Genomic DNA, 15928 nt, shown 5'->3' on the forward strand with positions numbered 1-15928 from the left:
TATTTAATAATCCCCAGGTGTCAGTTTAGGTGCCAAAATGAGACCATGTCCCAAAAACTTAACAAGGCTGCACATGCTTTTGCATGATGGTAACCCCGGTATTTCAGAAGTAAAGGCAGGAGGGAAAAACGCCTAATACAATATCCCCAAACCTCAAATCATCAACTTAATTTTTACTACTTTCCTGGTTCTCCTCACTGCCCTTTGTTGGTTAAAAGAGACTTATTGATAGCAAGATCCATAGTGTGCATTTCCCAGACTTCTAACATACAAATATATTTCCAAATTCCTCAATAGTGGAAGGTTCATCATAATTTTCCTCTTGATAGAAATAGGGACAGGAGAGTAGGGTCTGGGGTTAAAAAGCTTACTGTTCTTGCAGTGGACCAGGTCCAGTTCCAGGTCCAGTTCCCAGCACCCACCTTGTGGTACACAGCTAGGCAAACTCCAGTTCCAGAGCATCCGATGCCTCTTCTGACTTCTGTGGGTTCCTGTACACATGTGCACATACATACACATAAAATTAAACACTTCTTAAAAGAAAAGTAGAAGCTGGGTGATATTAGCAAACACCTTTAATCCCAACACTTGCGAGGCAGAAGTGAGCAGATCTCTCAATTTCAGGCCAGCTTTGATCTACAGAGTAAATTCCAGGACAGCCAGGGCTATACAGAGAAACCCTATCTCCAAAAAGCGGGAGGGGAAAAAAAAAAGAGAGATAGAGAAAAACAGCATTTGTGCCAAGTCTAGCAAAATAGACCTCTCTTATGAGGCCTTTTTATACCTCCTCCTATGAGTCCATCTGAAAGTAGCTTGGTTAAGCCTGAAGGATGCATTCAGCTATGTTGGGAGTTCATTGGTCTTGATTTGGGTTTAATTATCAGTTTAGAGTAGGTGAAAGTTTTTGTCTATCTGTTGCTGGGCGTTGAACTCACATCCTTACACATGAGCCTGGAGAATATTTTTTCAAAAGAAACATAATTTTAAAGGGGGTAGGGACTCTAGAGAGATCAGTGGTTAAAGCACTGAGTTAGAGTCCAAGCACCTACACTGCAGATCATAATGGTGTGTAACTCTACATCTGATGCCAGATCCTGGCCTCTCTGGCTACCGAGGCACACATGTTCCACAGATATACATACTGGCAAAACTCTGATACACATAAAATAATACAAAATTTACATACATATAATTTTATATAGAAACGTTAAAGTTGGGATTTTCTCCCTTTTATCCAAATAAGATCATATTTTTACACTGACAGAAATATACCTGTATCACTTTTTAAAGCTCATGGGCCCATTAAGGTTTTTTTCGTGTATGTGTTATGTGATTTTCTTTAGTGCTGCTGCTGTTTTTCTGGCCGTAAATGTGTCTGTCTAGCTGAGCGTCTTAGTTACTTTTTATTATGATGTGATAAAGACCATGACTAAAATCAACTTGGGGAGGATGGAGTTTATTTGGCTTACATATTCAGGTTCATAGTCTATTAAAGAACACAAAGGCAGAAACTCCAGGCAGGGACTGAAACAGAAACAATAGAGGGGTGCTGGTTTGACAGCCTCCTCTTTTTTTTAACTATCCAGGACCACCTGCCCAGAGATGGCCCACAGTGGGCTAGACCCTTCCACATCAATCATCATCAAGAAAATGCCCCACAAGCCAATCTTATGTGGGTTTTTTTCCCCATTTGAGGTTTCTTCTACTCAGATACATCTAGGTTTGTGCCAAGTTGACAAAATCTAACCAGAACTGGGCATAGTGGCACATGCCTGTGATCCTAGCACTTGGGAAGTACAAGACAGAAGATTCAGATGTTCCGGGATATCCTCAGCTATATGGTAGGCTTAAATCTCTGCTGTCTCAAAAATGAAGAAAGGAAGGTAGGTGTCTGCTTGATAATGTCTTAATTGTCTTTTTTATTTAGATTTGTGATTTCGGATTGGCCAGAGTGGAAGAATTAGATGAATCCCGTCATATGACTCAGGAAGTTGTTACTCAGTATTACCGGGCTCCGGAGATCCTGATGGGCAGCCGACATTACAGCAATGCCATTGACATCTGGTCTGTTGGCTGTATCTTTGCAGAACTACTGGGCCGAAGAATATTGTTTCAGGCACAGAGTCCCATTCAGCAGGTATGATTTTGCTTCACAGTTTTACTTGCTTTTAATTCCACTGTAGATTTGAAGGAAATGCCGTTTTGCACACATCATGAGTTTGTTCATTGTACTGTCTTAATTGACTTTTAACAAATCAGGTTCACTCGAAAGCCAGAAAGGTATAAAGTTGAAGACTGCAGAGGTTCGTTTAGTTAGAAGCCTTTTAGAGAAAGTGTTGACTTTATTCTGTGCACTGGTGCCTGGCAGCAGACTCAGCTCTCCCATTGCGTAGGTATGACCTTGAGTCCTTCCAGCTGAGTGGCTGCGACTTCAAACTGTACATTTCTACTATTGATTTCTTCAAATCTCAAAGCAAGCTGGGCGATAGTGGTACAGCACTTGGGAGGCAAAGGCAAGCATATTTCAGTGAGTTCAGGGCCAGCCAGGTCTTACAAAGAGAGTTCCAAGACAGCCAAAACTGTTAAACAGAGAAGCCTTGTCTTGAAAAAAAAAAAAAAAACAACTTTATTATTTTGCTAAAATATTAGATAAAACACCAGAAGATAATTAAAATATAGATTCAAGAAACCATTTGTGGCCAGGTGTGTTGGGACATACCTTCAATCCCAGCACCCCTAAGGCAAAGGCCATAGGATTTCTGTGAGTTCCAGGCAGGCCTCATCTACATATCAAGTTCCAAAGTTTCAGTCTGGCCAGAACCATATAGTAAGAACCTGTCTCAATAAAAAGAGGGCTGAGCAGTGATGGTGCTCACCTTTAACCCCAGTACTCAGGAGGCAAAGGCAGGCATCTCTGAGTTCAAGGCCAGGCTGTTCTACAGAACAAACCCCAGCCAGAGCTGCGCAGAGAAACCCTGTCTTAAGAAGGAAGGGGTGGAAGGAGCTGCAGAGAAGGCTCAGTGGTTGAGAGCACTTGCTCTTCTCCCACAGGCCTGAATTTGATTCCCAGCAGCCGCTTCTGGTGGCCCACAGTTGCCTATCACTTCAGCTCTGGGGGATCCACCTTCTCTGATCTCTGAGGGTGCTTGCACCCAAGTGTACGTGCACAATTAAAAATAATATTTTAGGTTTAAAAATAAATTGAAGGCAGCCATGTTGGCATATGTCTGAATCCTTGTACTTAGGAGGCAGAAGTACACTTAGAATCTCTATGAGTTTGAAGCCAATCTAGTCTACATAGAGAGTTCCAGGCCATCCAAGAGACCTGTCTCAAAAAGGGGGCTAGGGGTCAGTTTAGTGTGTTAAGAGCACTGGCTGCTCTTGCAGAGGACCAGAGTTTGATTCCCAGCACCTATCGGGCAGTTCACAATTGCCTGTAACTCCAGTGACAGGAGTTCTGACATTCTTTTCTGGCTTCTTCAGGCACTTCATACATTTGTTGCACAGATAAAATATTCATAAAGTAAAAATAATAAATCTTTTTTTTTTTTTTAAAGAAGAAGGAAACCCATTTAGAGCCAAGTGTGGTAACACATCCCTATAATCTCAGCACTTGAGAAAGAGAGAGAAGGCCTCTGTAAGTTCAAAGCCAGCCTGGTCCACATAGCAGGTCCTGGAAAAGTATGAGAAGTGTCAGGATGAGCTCTCCAGTCTCACCGAACCACTGAAGAACCTCTGCTCATCATCACAGAGCAGACATTGTGTACGCAAGTAGTCTTTCATGGGGGAGTGGTATCTCTTGATATCTCTTTTGATATCTGGGTATTGGACAGCCAGCAGACTTTATAAAAGCGTTTCTCATCCATAGATCTGTGCTGCCTTGTGCAGCTTTTGAACATGTCCATTAGGCAGTCATTTCCTTCTGCCATTACTGTGGTCTTTAGAGCAGGTGTCACTGCCATGCTTCCCTCAGAGGCCGGCTAGAGATCTTCAGGGGACAGCAAGCGTCTCAAGCAGTTCCCCTGCCTCGATGCTGCTTCTGTTGGCCGTCTGTTGTGTAGATAAGTGTGAGCAATGGTGTTCTCCTTGTCAGCCGCCTGTTGTGTAGATAATGCAGACAGTGGTGTTCTCCATGTCAGCCACCGCCTGTTGTGTAGATAATGCAGACAGTGGTGTGACATCTCCATGTCAGCCGCCGCCTGTTGTGTAGATAATGCAGACAGTGGTGTAACATCTCCATGTCAGCCGCCTGTTGTGTAGATAATGCAGACAGTGGTGTTCTCCATGTCAGCCACCGCCTGTTGTGTCGATAATGCAGACAGTGGTGTAACATCTCCATGTCAGCCACTGCCTGTTGTGTAGATAATGCAGACAGTGGTGTAACATCTCCATGTCAGCCGCCTGTTGTGTCGATAATGCAGACAGTGGTGTAACATCTCCATGTCAGCCGCTGCCTGTTGTGTAGATAATGCAGACAGTGGTGTAACATCTCCATGTCAGCCGCCGCCTGTTGTGTAGATAATGCAGAAGTGGTGTAACATCTCCATGTCAGCCGCCGCCTGTTGTGTAGATAATGCAGACAGTGGTGTTCTCCATGTATGACTTCCCTTTCCTAGGGGATCCACATGAAGCATTGCTCTTCATTGGGTGATAGAGTCAGAACACTTTCAGCACTTCAGAAAACTGGTGAGGTGGCTTGCTACCCGCAAAGACTTGTTTACAGGGAGACCAAGGCCAGTCTCCTTTACTGTGCCCAACTAGATAAATGTGGCATCGTAGTTTTCTAAGTTTCACATTTTTCTGCCAGTGTTAAGAGGTTTCTAGAATGTAAGAGGTATGTGCTGGTGCAAACATTGAGTGCTTAACTTTTATTTCAGGTGTGAATGTTTTGAATGTTTATTATATCACACATATCTGATGTGTAGATTAGCTTGATGAGCTTGAATCCATTTGAAGCATTAAAATCTATTCATTAACTGTTTGAAAAGAACAGGCATTAAGCCACTGTCTGCAAAGATAATAAATGCTATAGGTTGTTTTGTTTTGTTTTTTCAAGACAGGGTTTTTCAGTAGCTATGGATCCAGCTCTGGAACTCACTGTGTAGACCAGGCTAGCCTCAAACTCACTGAGATCCGCCTGCCTCTGCCTCCCAAGTGTTGGGATTAAAGGCGTGTGTGACCACCACCCAACATGCTATAGTTTTAGAACAGTAGGGCATATAGATACAGACTACAAAGTTACCCTAGTGTTAGAACACTGTCCAGTTTTCCATGGAATGTAGCTTGACTGGCCTCAAACTCAAAATTCTCCTGCCTTAGCCTCCCAAGTGGTAGAATTATAGCTGATTTTTAAAAGGGGAGTAGGGGGCAGAAAGTAAAAGAAAGGATTCTTTTTTGTTTTTTTTGTTTGTTTGTTTTATTTTATAAGATGGGGTTTTTCTGTATGACTTTGGAGCCTGTCCTGGAGCTCACTCTGTAGACCAGGCTGGCCTCACACTTCACAGAGATCCTCCTGCCTCTGCCTCTCAAGCACTGGCATTAAAGGCATGCGCCACCACCACCCGGATGAGAAAGGACTCTTATCAGAGCTTATTTGAAGGTTAGTGGTTCTAAGGCTTAAAAAAAAAAATGACACTCACTTTAAGGCTGGAACTTGAGTCGAATGAAGTTGTTTCTGTGAGCTCCTGTCAACCTGTATTTCATGTTTCCTTGCAGTTGGATTTGATCACAGATCTGTTGGGCACACCATCACTGGAAGCAATGAGGACGGCTTGTGAAGGTGCTAAGGCACACATACTCAGGGGTCCTCATAAACAGGTAAAGAGGTAAAGAGGGAACAGTCTGTCTCTGGCAGCTAACTGTGGGGAGGACTTCTATTGCAAAGATGTTGCTTATAGATAATAGACACACATATAGGTATAAGCATGTAAACACAGAGATATTCCACAGGATCTCTGTTATATGCATATGACCATAAATAGAAAGTGGCTTATAGCCATGCCTAGTATAATAGAAGAATTCATGTTTTTATAGCCCTATCATTTATTGACCCCTTGGTGGTTTCCTGGTTTACCAGTATGTGGGAAGAAAGCTTTGGCCTCAGTGTGTATGAGTCAAGATACCGGTCCAGATACTGAGCCCAAATAGCTGGTTGCCTTGCAAGGATGTAAAGCAGTTGCTGTTGCGCTCTTACCACTAAATCAGACCCAAGCACAAAGAAGGAGTGCCTGCTTCTTTCTAATCAATATCATTTGCAGCCAGCCAAATCATGCTGAGAAGCCGAGGTCTTTCTGTCTGCACTCTTGATTAAGCAGTCTTTTCTGCCAGCACTTTCCAAGTCCCCTTTAGAGAAAACAGCTTAGTGATGTGAGGAGGCGTGAGGGGAGTGCTCTTCCCGGGAGCAGGAAACAAGCAAAGCCAGTAGGGCTTTAGCCAAGGCTAGTTTTATCAAAAAGACAGACGGAGTTTGGCATTCTTCCCCTGAAATTGCCCAGCAGACATTTGATGAAGGCTTCGCCCTCCGCTTCAGTCCCTCTCTATAACCCCCAGTGACTCCTGTGTCCACAGGTGAACACAGTAAGGGAACGTGTTCTCCAGTACTGGCTCAGGCCAGTAAATAGAGATACATAGGTGCTTATGGTTTTTTTTAAATTCACATTTGTTTATTTTTGACGCAGGGTTTCACCATATATAGAGATATAGCTTCTCTGTAGCCCACTGTGTAGATCAATCTGGCCTCAAGCTCACAGCAGGCCCTCAGGAACGTTAAACTAATTTGTTAGTGTCTTATAGTAAGTGTGTCCTTGTAAATAGAATAGTTTTACTCCTTTATTGACCTCATCAGTGTAATAAATATACCTGGCCAAAGGGAAACAGTAATGAAATGCGAGGATCAGGCACCCTGGTGTCCTCAGAGTGTTATAAACAGTAGCCTAGAGGGCTGGCCTTTCTGAGATGTTCCTGACATGTCCAAAGCAGCTTGAAACTGCCTTATGGCACCAAAGTCGCTGTGTGCTCCTTTGAGCATTCTGGGCAAATGCGTTGGTTTTCTCATAACAATTTTGAACCCAGCAGCTGTAAAAGTGTAGAGCCCTCTACTGGGTATAGTGACACACTCCTATAACTCCCAGCATTCAGGAAACGGACAAGAGGACTATGGGTGGAAACCAGCCTGGGATACCCCTCCACAGACACTGTTTCAAAAAAGGACTTTTCAAAACCTAGATCTTTCAATTTAAAAAAAAAAAAATCACATTATTTTCTAAAACAAAAGAGGGAGGAATGGAAAATGTGAAAGTCTTATTTTTATTTTAAGTTAAATAAACTTAAGTTAAATGAATTCTATGAGAGGCCTTCCTTCTACATTCTCACATGGCTTGGTCTCTTGGTGAGGGGGAGGGGTACCTCCTGAAGGTTAAGGTTCTGCTCACCAGGTTGTCTGGTGGTCTGAGGGGAGCACCACAGAAATCTTCATCTTGGCTTCAGAATATTTGATTTTAAGAAAAAGTAGGGTGAGAGTTAGAAGACCCTCCTGCCCCTCCACCTCCACACATCCAGTCACTGTTAACGTAGCTCCACTGAAGCTATCTCTGTTCGTGTCCTAACTTCTTACAGCCGAGGTTAGAAGACACAACGGCAGACAAGCTTATTTGGCATGTAGATAACTCTGTATTTTCACATTTTTTTCTGTTCTTATTTTAGTTTTTAGTTACTTGTTTTGTTTTGTTTCAGTGTTTTGAACTAGAGTCTGGTCTTCTTGTGGCCATCTTGCCTCAGCCTCTCCAGCCCTGGGATTATATGTGTATGCTACTCCTCCCAGTTTATGTACTCTGCTTCAATAGTCCCTAGGATATAATGTGTAGCTTGTGTAGTTTTATATGTCATGACTGTTCCACTAAATGCATGATGTTTAGTTGGCTCAGGGTTAGGCTTGGAATATGCGCACTCAAGTTTTTCTCTGGACTGGACTGAAGAAGAATGCAGCCTGTGGTGTCAGGCTCAGGCTTATCACATTACCCAGCAGGTGAATGGTTTCCTGGTGTGGGATTCCGCACAGTATGCTGTCAATACCATTGGTTAATAAAGAAACTGGCTTTGCCTGATAGTGTAGAACAGAGCTCGGAGGAGGCGGGGGCAGGGATGTTAAACTAAACTGAATGCTGGGAGAAGCCATGGAGCCACTGCTGGAGAACAGACATGCTCAAACTTTGCTGGTAAACCACGACCTCTTGGCAACTAATAGAAATGGTTTAAATTAATATGTAAGAGCTAGCTGATAAGAAGCTAGAGCTAATAGGCCAAGCAGTAATTTAATTAATACAGTTTCTGTGTGATTATTTCGGGGGTCTGGGCAGTCAGTAAATGAACAAGTGGCCAAGCAGCCTTCCTGCTACTGTGTCCCATGTGTTGTACAATGCAGTTTGTAGGCAGATTGTGTAAGGACCCTGGCCCTATTGATAACTCACTCTATGACCTTGGGCAAATTACTTAACCTCTGTCAGCCTCAGTTTCATTCTTCAATAAAAAAGAGATAAAAACTGTTTCTCTGGCTGATGAGGTAGGTCATTGGGTGACGTACTGGCCTCCAACCTTCAGGGCCTGCTTTTAGTCCCTGGAACCCATATGGTGGAGAACACTCACTGCTAAAAGTTGTCCCCTAACATCTGCACATGTGCTTTGCCACCAGCACCCACCCACACACCTACACACACAAAGTAATAAAAATAAAATTAGTGCCCTCCCACATCAGTCAACAATCAAGAAAATGGCACAAACATGCCTACCAGCCAGGCTGATAGAAACAATCCCTCATTGAGCCTCCTCCTTTCCAGGTGTATGAAGTTGACAACCAATGCTAGCCATCACACTAAGCTTTTAAGTAGTTTTTATGTAAACTCTTCCTACCTTACCAACTCTTCCAAGTTAGGTGGAAATAGTTATTTTGTTAGTAGTGATTTCTAGCACTGATTAGAAGTTCACTCTGACATCTTCTGAGACTACTCATAAATACCTTATATTCTACTCATAAAAACAGTTATTACCACTATTAATCCTTTGTCTATGGAAGAAAGAGGACTGCAGAGATTAAATAATGTTTTAGGTTGTAAGTCTGATCTTTAAATTAAACATTTCTTTCTCTCTTCCTTTCTTTTTCTAAAAAATGGCTTATTCGTGGCACAGTACACAAGAGGCAACGTGTCTCATATCACAGACAGCATATCCAACTCCCTGCAATATTCACTTCTTTGACATAGAGGAGAGAATGAAGGGAAAGCCAGGCAATGCTAAGGCAGCTAAGATGGGGAATGGGTCTCTATTGTCATCTTCACAGGGTAAAACTTAGAGGTCCATTAGTGGCAAGTCAATTCTCTAGCATCAATACTGTGCAGGTGTCTCCAGTAGGCCCAAGATCACTGTCTGCAGGTAGCCAGATAAGGCTGTCCCCAGTACTGATAGGCAAAGACAGTGTCTTGTCTGCACATTGCTGTGTTTGGTTAGTCAGAATGTTGATGATGACGACCTCATCCATTCGTTTGGTCTTGCGAGCTGTCTCAAGGTTCAGAGTAGCCCTCTCTACACTAAAGTTGGTGTAGGCTTTGACTGACTATAGGCACTTGGGTGTGTTATCACCCTCCAAGCTGAGCTTGTACAGGGTTTTATAGGCAGTAGATGTTTTTTGTAGAAATCTGAGCCAGGCACCATGCCCTGAGAGTTGACTCTAAAAACAAAATTAAGCTCTTAACTAAGCATAGTGCTGCTAATCTAAAATCCCAGCACTCAGGCTGAGGCAGGAAAGTCTGTAGACACAGCAGGCTGAAAAGATGAGTAGCCAGCTTTCTGATTCTAAATGGGAGGGGTGGTTTGGGTGTGTTGGACCTGGCCATCTCATTGCCTGTTTAGGGATTTAGACTATGAATCCATTCTGGAGCCAGGTTCATTTCTTAAAAAATAGTGTTACTCAGTTGTCTAGACCTGTCTGCGAAGATGGTAGAATGAAGTCAAGCCAACCAAACCCCTGGTTTTGAAAGTGGAAGAATGTTCACTGCAAATCAGAGGTTCTTGGCAGGTAAAACCACTATATAACATTCTTATTGTATTGTCTTTTCTACAACTCAAGAGTCTTAGATGGAGGAAAGCTTAGCTTAGTCAAAAACAGTCCTGTCTCCTGCAGGGACCTTGTCTGACGTCAGCAGACTCAGAGGGTAATAGAAGTTGGTTCTGGTGGAGGTTTCTTTTATGTGCATCGTACTCTCCAGTATACATGGAGTGTCCTCAATTAACATGCTGACTCAGTCACAGTGAGTCACAGTGGTGCCAGCCAGAGTCTCTCTCTCTCTCTCTCTCTCTCTCTCTCTGGAGACAGGGTTTCGAGCCTTTCCTGGAACTCAGTTGGTAGACCAAGCTGGTCTCGAGCTCATAGAGATCTTTCTGCCTCTGCCTTCCAAGTGCTAGGATTAAAGACATGTGCCACCACCACCCAGTCCAAATTTTTTTATCTCTTTTTCTTTTCTCATCCTTAAACATGTTAGTCTTCCCTTCTTTGTCAAAGCAGCCTCCTTGCTTATCAGATCAGTTTTCATTTGTCATGATATTTTTTGTACTCTGATTAGGTGTGTTGCTGGAAGTCACTGAGAATTATCCCTTCTGAAGACTACCTTTCATCTCCTTCCCCTGCCCCCCTTTGAGCTGTTCTGAGACAGGGTCTCACTGTGTATCCCTGATTGGCTTTACACTGTAGACCAGGTTGGCCTTGAATTCACAGAGCTCCGCCTGCCTCTGCCTCCTGAGTGCTGGGATTAAAAGTGTGACCTGACTCACAACATCATTTTAGCTGGCTGATTTTTGTGCTGTGAATTGGCTATATTCCATATCCATCTAGAATACCTAAAGGTCTAAATGGTTAAAAATTTTTTCTCTTTTCACAGCCATCCCTTCCTGTACTCTACACTCTATCCAGCCAGGCCACACATGAAGCTGTTCATCTACTTTGCAGGATGTTGGTCTTTGATCCAGTAAGTGTGTTTACTTTTATCTTTTTATTTCTGTAATTTTGTGTGTTGACTCTTGTGCCTGCATGTATATCTGTGCACCACATGTATGCTTGGTGCTCTCAAAGGTCAGAAGAGGGAGTCAGATGGTTGTGAGCTACCATGTGGGTGCTAGAATCTGAATCCTGGTCATCTGTTAGAGCAACAAGCCATTGCTCCAGCTCCTATTTTTAGATTTTTTTTTTTTTTTTTTTTTTTGGTTTTTCGAGACAGGGTTTCTCTGTGGCTTTGGAGCCTGTCCTGGAACTAGCTCTGTAGACCAGGCTGGTCTCGAACTCACAGAGATCCGCCTGCCTCTGCCTCCCGAGTGCTGGGGTTAAAGGCGTGCACCACCACCGCCCGGCCTTTAGATTTATTAAATAAATTTTAAAATAGTTTTCTAAGAAGTATCCTGGCTTTGAGTAGACTGGCAGTGTCATGATGACTGTAATGATAGGCTCCAGCCCGTTTTGTGTTCCCCATGCTAACCCATTACATGGACATTTGAGCATTGGTGCTCAGATATAAGCAGAGCTTAGGCAGAGACCTAGAAGATATTACCATTTTTATGATCCTGGTGTTTATAAAAGGGTTTGACACCAACGTTAAACAAAAAGGGGGAAAATTTGATTGTTTGAAAAATCACCCACTGTGTGGCATGTGAAAATGTCTGCTCTTTGGGTGGAGGGCTGTAACTTTCCTAAACCTCTTTTCTGGGCTGGACATGGGCTACTAACTGCTCTGTGATCTCTGTCATTTATTTGTTCATTCATCCAAAGATTATTTATCATTCATATCTGTGACAATAATTATTGTCAACAAAGATGAAAATGGAAGCATTTAAAAAAGAAAATGTTAAAAAAAAAACACAAAATTATGGACAGTAAGTTTACCTTGGTCTGTGGTGAGAAGAGAGCATCTTTCTCATGATCCACATGACTGTCTGTAGGTAGGTTCGCGAGGGGGTTGGGTGTGGCTGCACATGCCTGTAATCCCAGCACTTGGCCAGCAGATCTCTGTGAGTTCAAGACCAGCTTGGCGTGAGTTCCAGGACAGCCAGGGCTTTGTCAGAGAGAGAGACAGAGAAATTAGGGGCAAAATTGTTGGGTTTGAACCAGTCTCACTTGCAGGGTGAAGTTGGGGTTTCAAGGTCCTCTTAGCCACATGGTGAATTTAAAGCCACCTTCCCATGAGCCCTTGGGATAGTGAGATGATTTAGCTTGTGGCCTTAGGAACCGGAAAGCCTGAGGTTGTATGAATTGCTACACATCTGTAATCAAGGCAGTGAGTCATCTTTGCCCTGTCTCCCATGGAGCCCATCCTTGAGTCCTGTAAGAGCCACTTCTCCGTAGTTCATTGAACACTGGTTTTCCTTTATTATTATTTTTTTTATTTTTTATTTTTTTTTGCTGGAGTTTGAAGTGTAAGGGTCAGTAAGCCTGGTGCGCTGGTGTGTTAACTTTTGGAATTGGAAAACTTCAAAAGCCCGAGGATAGGCTGCTGCTGCTGCTGCTGCTGCTGCTGCTGCTGCTGCTGCTGCTGCTGCTGCTGCTGTTGCTGTTGTTGCTGCTGCTGGGCTGCTGCTACTGGTCTCAGTCTGACATTCACACCGACACCTCTGCTAACCCTCAGCTTTGCCCTGTTGCCCTATAGTCAAAGAGAATAGAAGTTCTGAGCAGCTTCCTAAAATTGCCAGTATGATCGCATCTCCTAAATGCTGACACTTCTCCCAAGTGTGGCCTGTTGTCTAAAATGCAAAGCATTGCATATTTAAATGTCATGGTATTTGTCATTTGGGGCCCTGTGCACATCTGTCTCAAGGTAGGAACTTCCCAGATTTTCAGAAGGACATTTCGAAGTAACAGTTGTTATTCTGAGTCTACTCAGTCTCCTGTCACCCACCCCTAAATTCAGCTGTCCCTCTCTACCCAGCATGTTCTGTACATCGAGTATAAGCTGCGTTATGTAATTCAGGCTGTGAAAGATTCTACATGGACAGCCATGCTCATCTGTAGTGTTGATGTGCTGGTCTCTGAATTTGATTTCAGTCAAAAAGGATTTCCGCTAAGGATGCCTTAGCCCACCCCTACCTAGATGAAGGGCGGCTGAGATACCACACGTGTATGTGTAAGTGCTGCTTCTCCACCTCGACGGGAAGAGTCTACACCAGTGACTTTGAGCCTGTCACCAACCCCAAATTTGATGATACCTTTGAGAAGAACCTCAGCTCGGTCCGACAGGTTAAAGGTGAGTGCCTTTTGTCATCAAGTCAGACTTGGTGACCAGGGACGTCTTTGATTACACAGCAGTGATTCAGAGTCAGGGGCTTGCCAAAGCTGGCTGATGTCTGTTTCAGCTTTGCATGTAGCTTTCTGTGCAGAGCATGTGTGTGTGCAGTGAATGGCAAGTTAGCATTATTTCCAGGGGAATGAAAACTCAGTTTATAATGAAAGACTCAGAATATATCTGAATTCACAGTGTCACTTCAGTAAATAAAACGTAGTGGACTTCTTTATGTAACATTTGATGGGTTTTTGTTTTGTTTTGTTTTTAACAAAGTAAAAGAGTGAGTCCACTAAAGAGAATGGTGATGAGAAAGGGAATTTGAAAATTTACTCACACAGTTGCTCTGAGGATTCTCCCTGGGGAAGAGGGTTGAGGGGATCCCCTATAATGCTGTGCACGCAGACGCTCCCCACTGGCAGAGCTTCCAGCCTGGGCAGCGCCTCCAGGGAAGTTTTTGTCTGTTTTTAGCAACAACCATCATTTCAGCTCCAGAAAAGTAGAACTTGATTGGGACTGATAGAGGATGTGCGTGTGAGTTAACTACCCAGCAGGCCGCTGCGTTAGCTGGGAATCCACACTTCCAGCCTGTGTGCTGGCAGTGGCGTGGACAGTGTTTGTTTTCTCCACAGAAATTATCCACCAGTTCATTTTGGAACAGCAGAAAGGAAACAGAGTGCCTCTCTGCATCAACCCGCAGTCTGCCGCCTTTAAGAGCTTTATTAGGTAACTGCCTGCACAGCTCGCACCTCAGAGCTAGAGGAGGGTGCTGTGATTTTGTTCTTCAGCATGGTTTGGGTGTTTGGGGGGTTTTGGTTTTGTTTTGTTTTTTTAACTATTTTGTGTATGTGTATGAAAGTGGGAGTCAGTTCTCTCTGTGTGAATCATGTGTATTCTGGGGATCAAACCTAGGTCATCAGGGTTGGTAGGAAACACTGTTTCTTGCTAAGCTGTCTTGCTGGCCCTATTTTTTGTTTGCTTGTTTGTTGTTTTTGTGTTTTGTTTTTTGAGACAGGGTTTTTCTGTTTAACAGCTCTAGCTGTTTTGGTATAAGGTTTGCCGACCAGACTGACCTCGACCTCAGAGAGATCCGCCTGCCTCTGCCTCCAAAGTGCTGGGGTAAAGGTGTGAGCCACCACCACCCACCTGTTTTTTTGTTTTTTAATAATACAGATTTTAGGCATGGTATTACATGCCTGTCATCCTATTGTAGTGGGCCACTTGCTTGTTCTTGGCTGCTCAGCCCTGAAATAATCACACGGAAACCATATTATTTGCAATACTGTTTGGCCAATAGCTTAAGCGTATTTCTGGCTAACTCATATCTCAAATAGACCCATCTCCATTAATCTGTGTATCACCACGTGGCTGTGGCTTACTGGGTAAAGTTCCGGCGGGGTTACACGGCTTCTCCTTGACTCTGCCTTCCTTTCTCCCAGCATTCAGTTTAGTTTTCCCCCCACCTAGCTCTACTCTGCCCTGTCAGGCCAAGCCAGTTTCTTTTTTCATCAACCAATAGAAGCATCACATAGACAGAAGGACTTCCCATACCATCATCCCAGCACTTAAGAAGTAGAGTCAAGAAGGGAGTTCAAGGTCAGCCTGGGCACCACAGTGAGTTCAAGCATAGGCAACATAAGACAACAGCTCAAAAAAAACCAAAAAGTTCAATAGAAAGTTGATGTAATAAATATCAGTAAGCCTCTGTCTTCATCCTGGGACTGACTCCCATGGTGAGTTTAGCAATTTTGTTTTTTCCCGGAAAACTATGCTGCTCGGTTGCAGGGTAGGGAGTGGGTCTCTGCAGCACCAGTGCGAGTCCTGCCACCTTCCCATCTTTTTTTATTATAATTTTTTAATTTTTTATATGCGTTGATGTTTTGCCTGCATTTACATCTGTCTGTATGTGGGTGTCAGATTTTGGAATTACAGACAATTGTTGGCTCTGCCATGTGGGTGGTGAAAATTGAGCCCAGGTCCTCGGGAATGGCGGTCAGTGCTAGCCATCTCTCCAGCTCCCCTTCCCGTCCTCTTGATAAACAGCCAAGGGCGCGGGCGCTGGGAGTGGGCTTGATCTTTAGTATTTATTTATTGGTTTGTTAGTTTATTTATTTGTTCAGTTTGAACTGGGTCTTCACCAAGTGAGCCCAAGCCCGCCTTGTTCTTGATCCTCCTGCCTCAGCACTGCCAGCCAGGTGTGTACTCCACCTGACTCCCTCTTTGTTTATTGTGTGTTCACATGTTTTGTCTTGTTTCATTGTTTCTTTGAGACAGGCTCTCACCTTGTAGCCCAAGCTGCTCTCCTATTCATCTTCCTGTCTCAGTCTCTGTGTCAATAAGCCTGGGTGGGTTGCTTGTGGGGTGGGTACGGGGCAAACAGGTAGATGACTCCTATCTAGAGGAGCATCCAAGATGCTTGTGGGGAGCTGAGTTCACTTTGGATTCTAGCAAGCGTCATTCTGTCTTTCCCTTGTTTCCAGTGGGAAGACAGAAGCCACTTTTACAATGTGGGGAGATTTTAATCCTGGGGATTGCTAGCCAGGAGAAGACATCTAACTTCTAAAATAATGCAAAATTAGCTTCGGAGGTGGGGGTGGGCGGTCTCGAAGTAGCAAGTG

The 15928-nt window shown here is 43.7% G+C and overlaps 1 protein-coding gene across 2 annotated transcripts in view; it reads left to right on the top strand.

The window, feature by feature from the left end:
- Positions 1-15928, top strand: part of Nlk (nemo like kinase) — a 126950-nt gene that overhangs the window by 108122 nt on the left and 2900 nt on the right. The window contains exons 6-10 of one of the 2 annotated variants that reach the window (XM_041664682.1): positions 1928-2137; positions 5716-5817; positions 10926-11012; positions 13076-13274; positions 13943-14036. In XM_041664682.1, coding sequence (XP_041520616.1) covers positions 1928-2137; positions 5716-5817; positions 10926-11012; positions 13076-13274; positions 13943-14036 — 692 coding nt within the window. The remainder of the gene's footprint in view (positions 1-1927; positions 2138-5715; positions 5818-10925; positions 11013-13075; positions 13275-13942; positions 14037-15928) is intronic. The other variant, XM_041664683.1, reaches the window with a different exon arrangement.

This window comes from Microtus oregoni, unplaced genomic scaffold, assembly GCF_018167655.1.
Source record: "Microtus oregoni isolate MIOR12 unplaced genomic scaffold, Mior012 000015F_ref0000493, whole genome shotgun sequence".
Lineage (NCBI taxonomy): Eukaryota > Metazoa > Chordata > Mammalia > Rodentia > Cricetidae > Microtus > Microtus oregoni.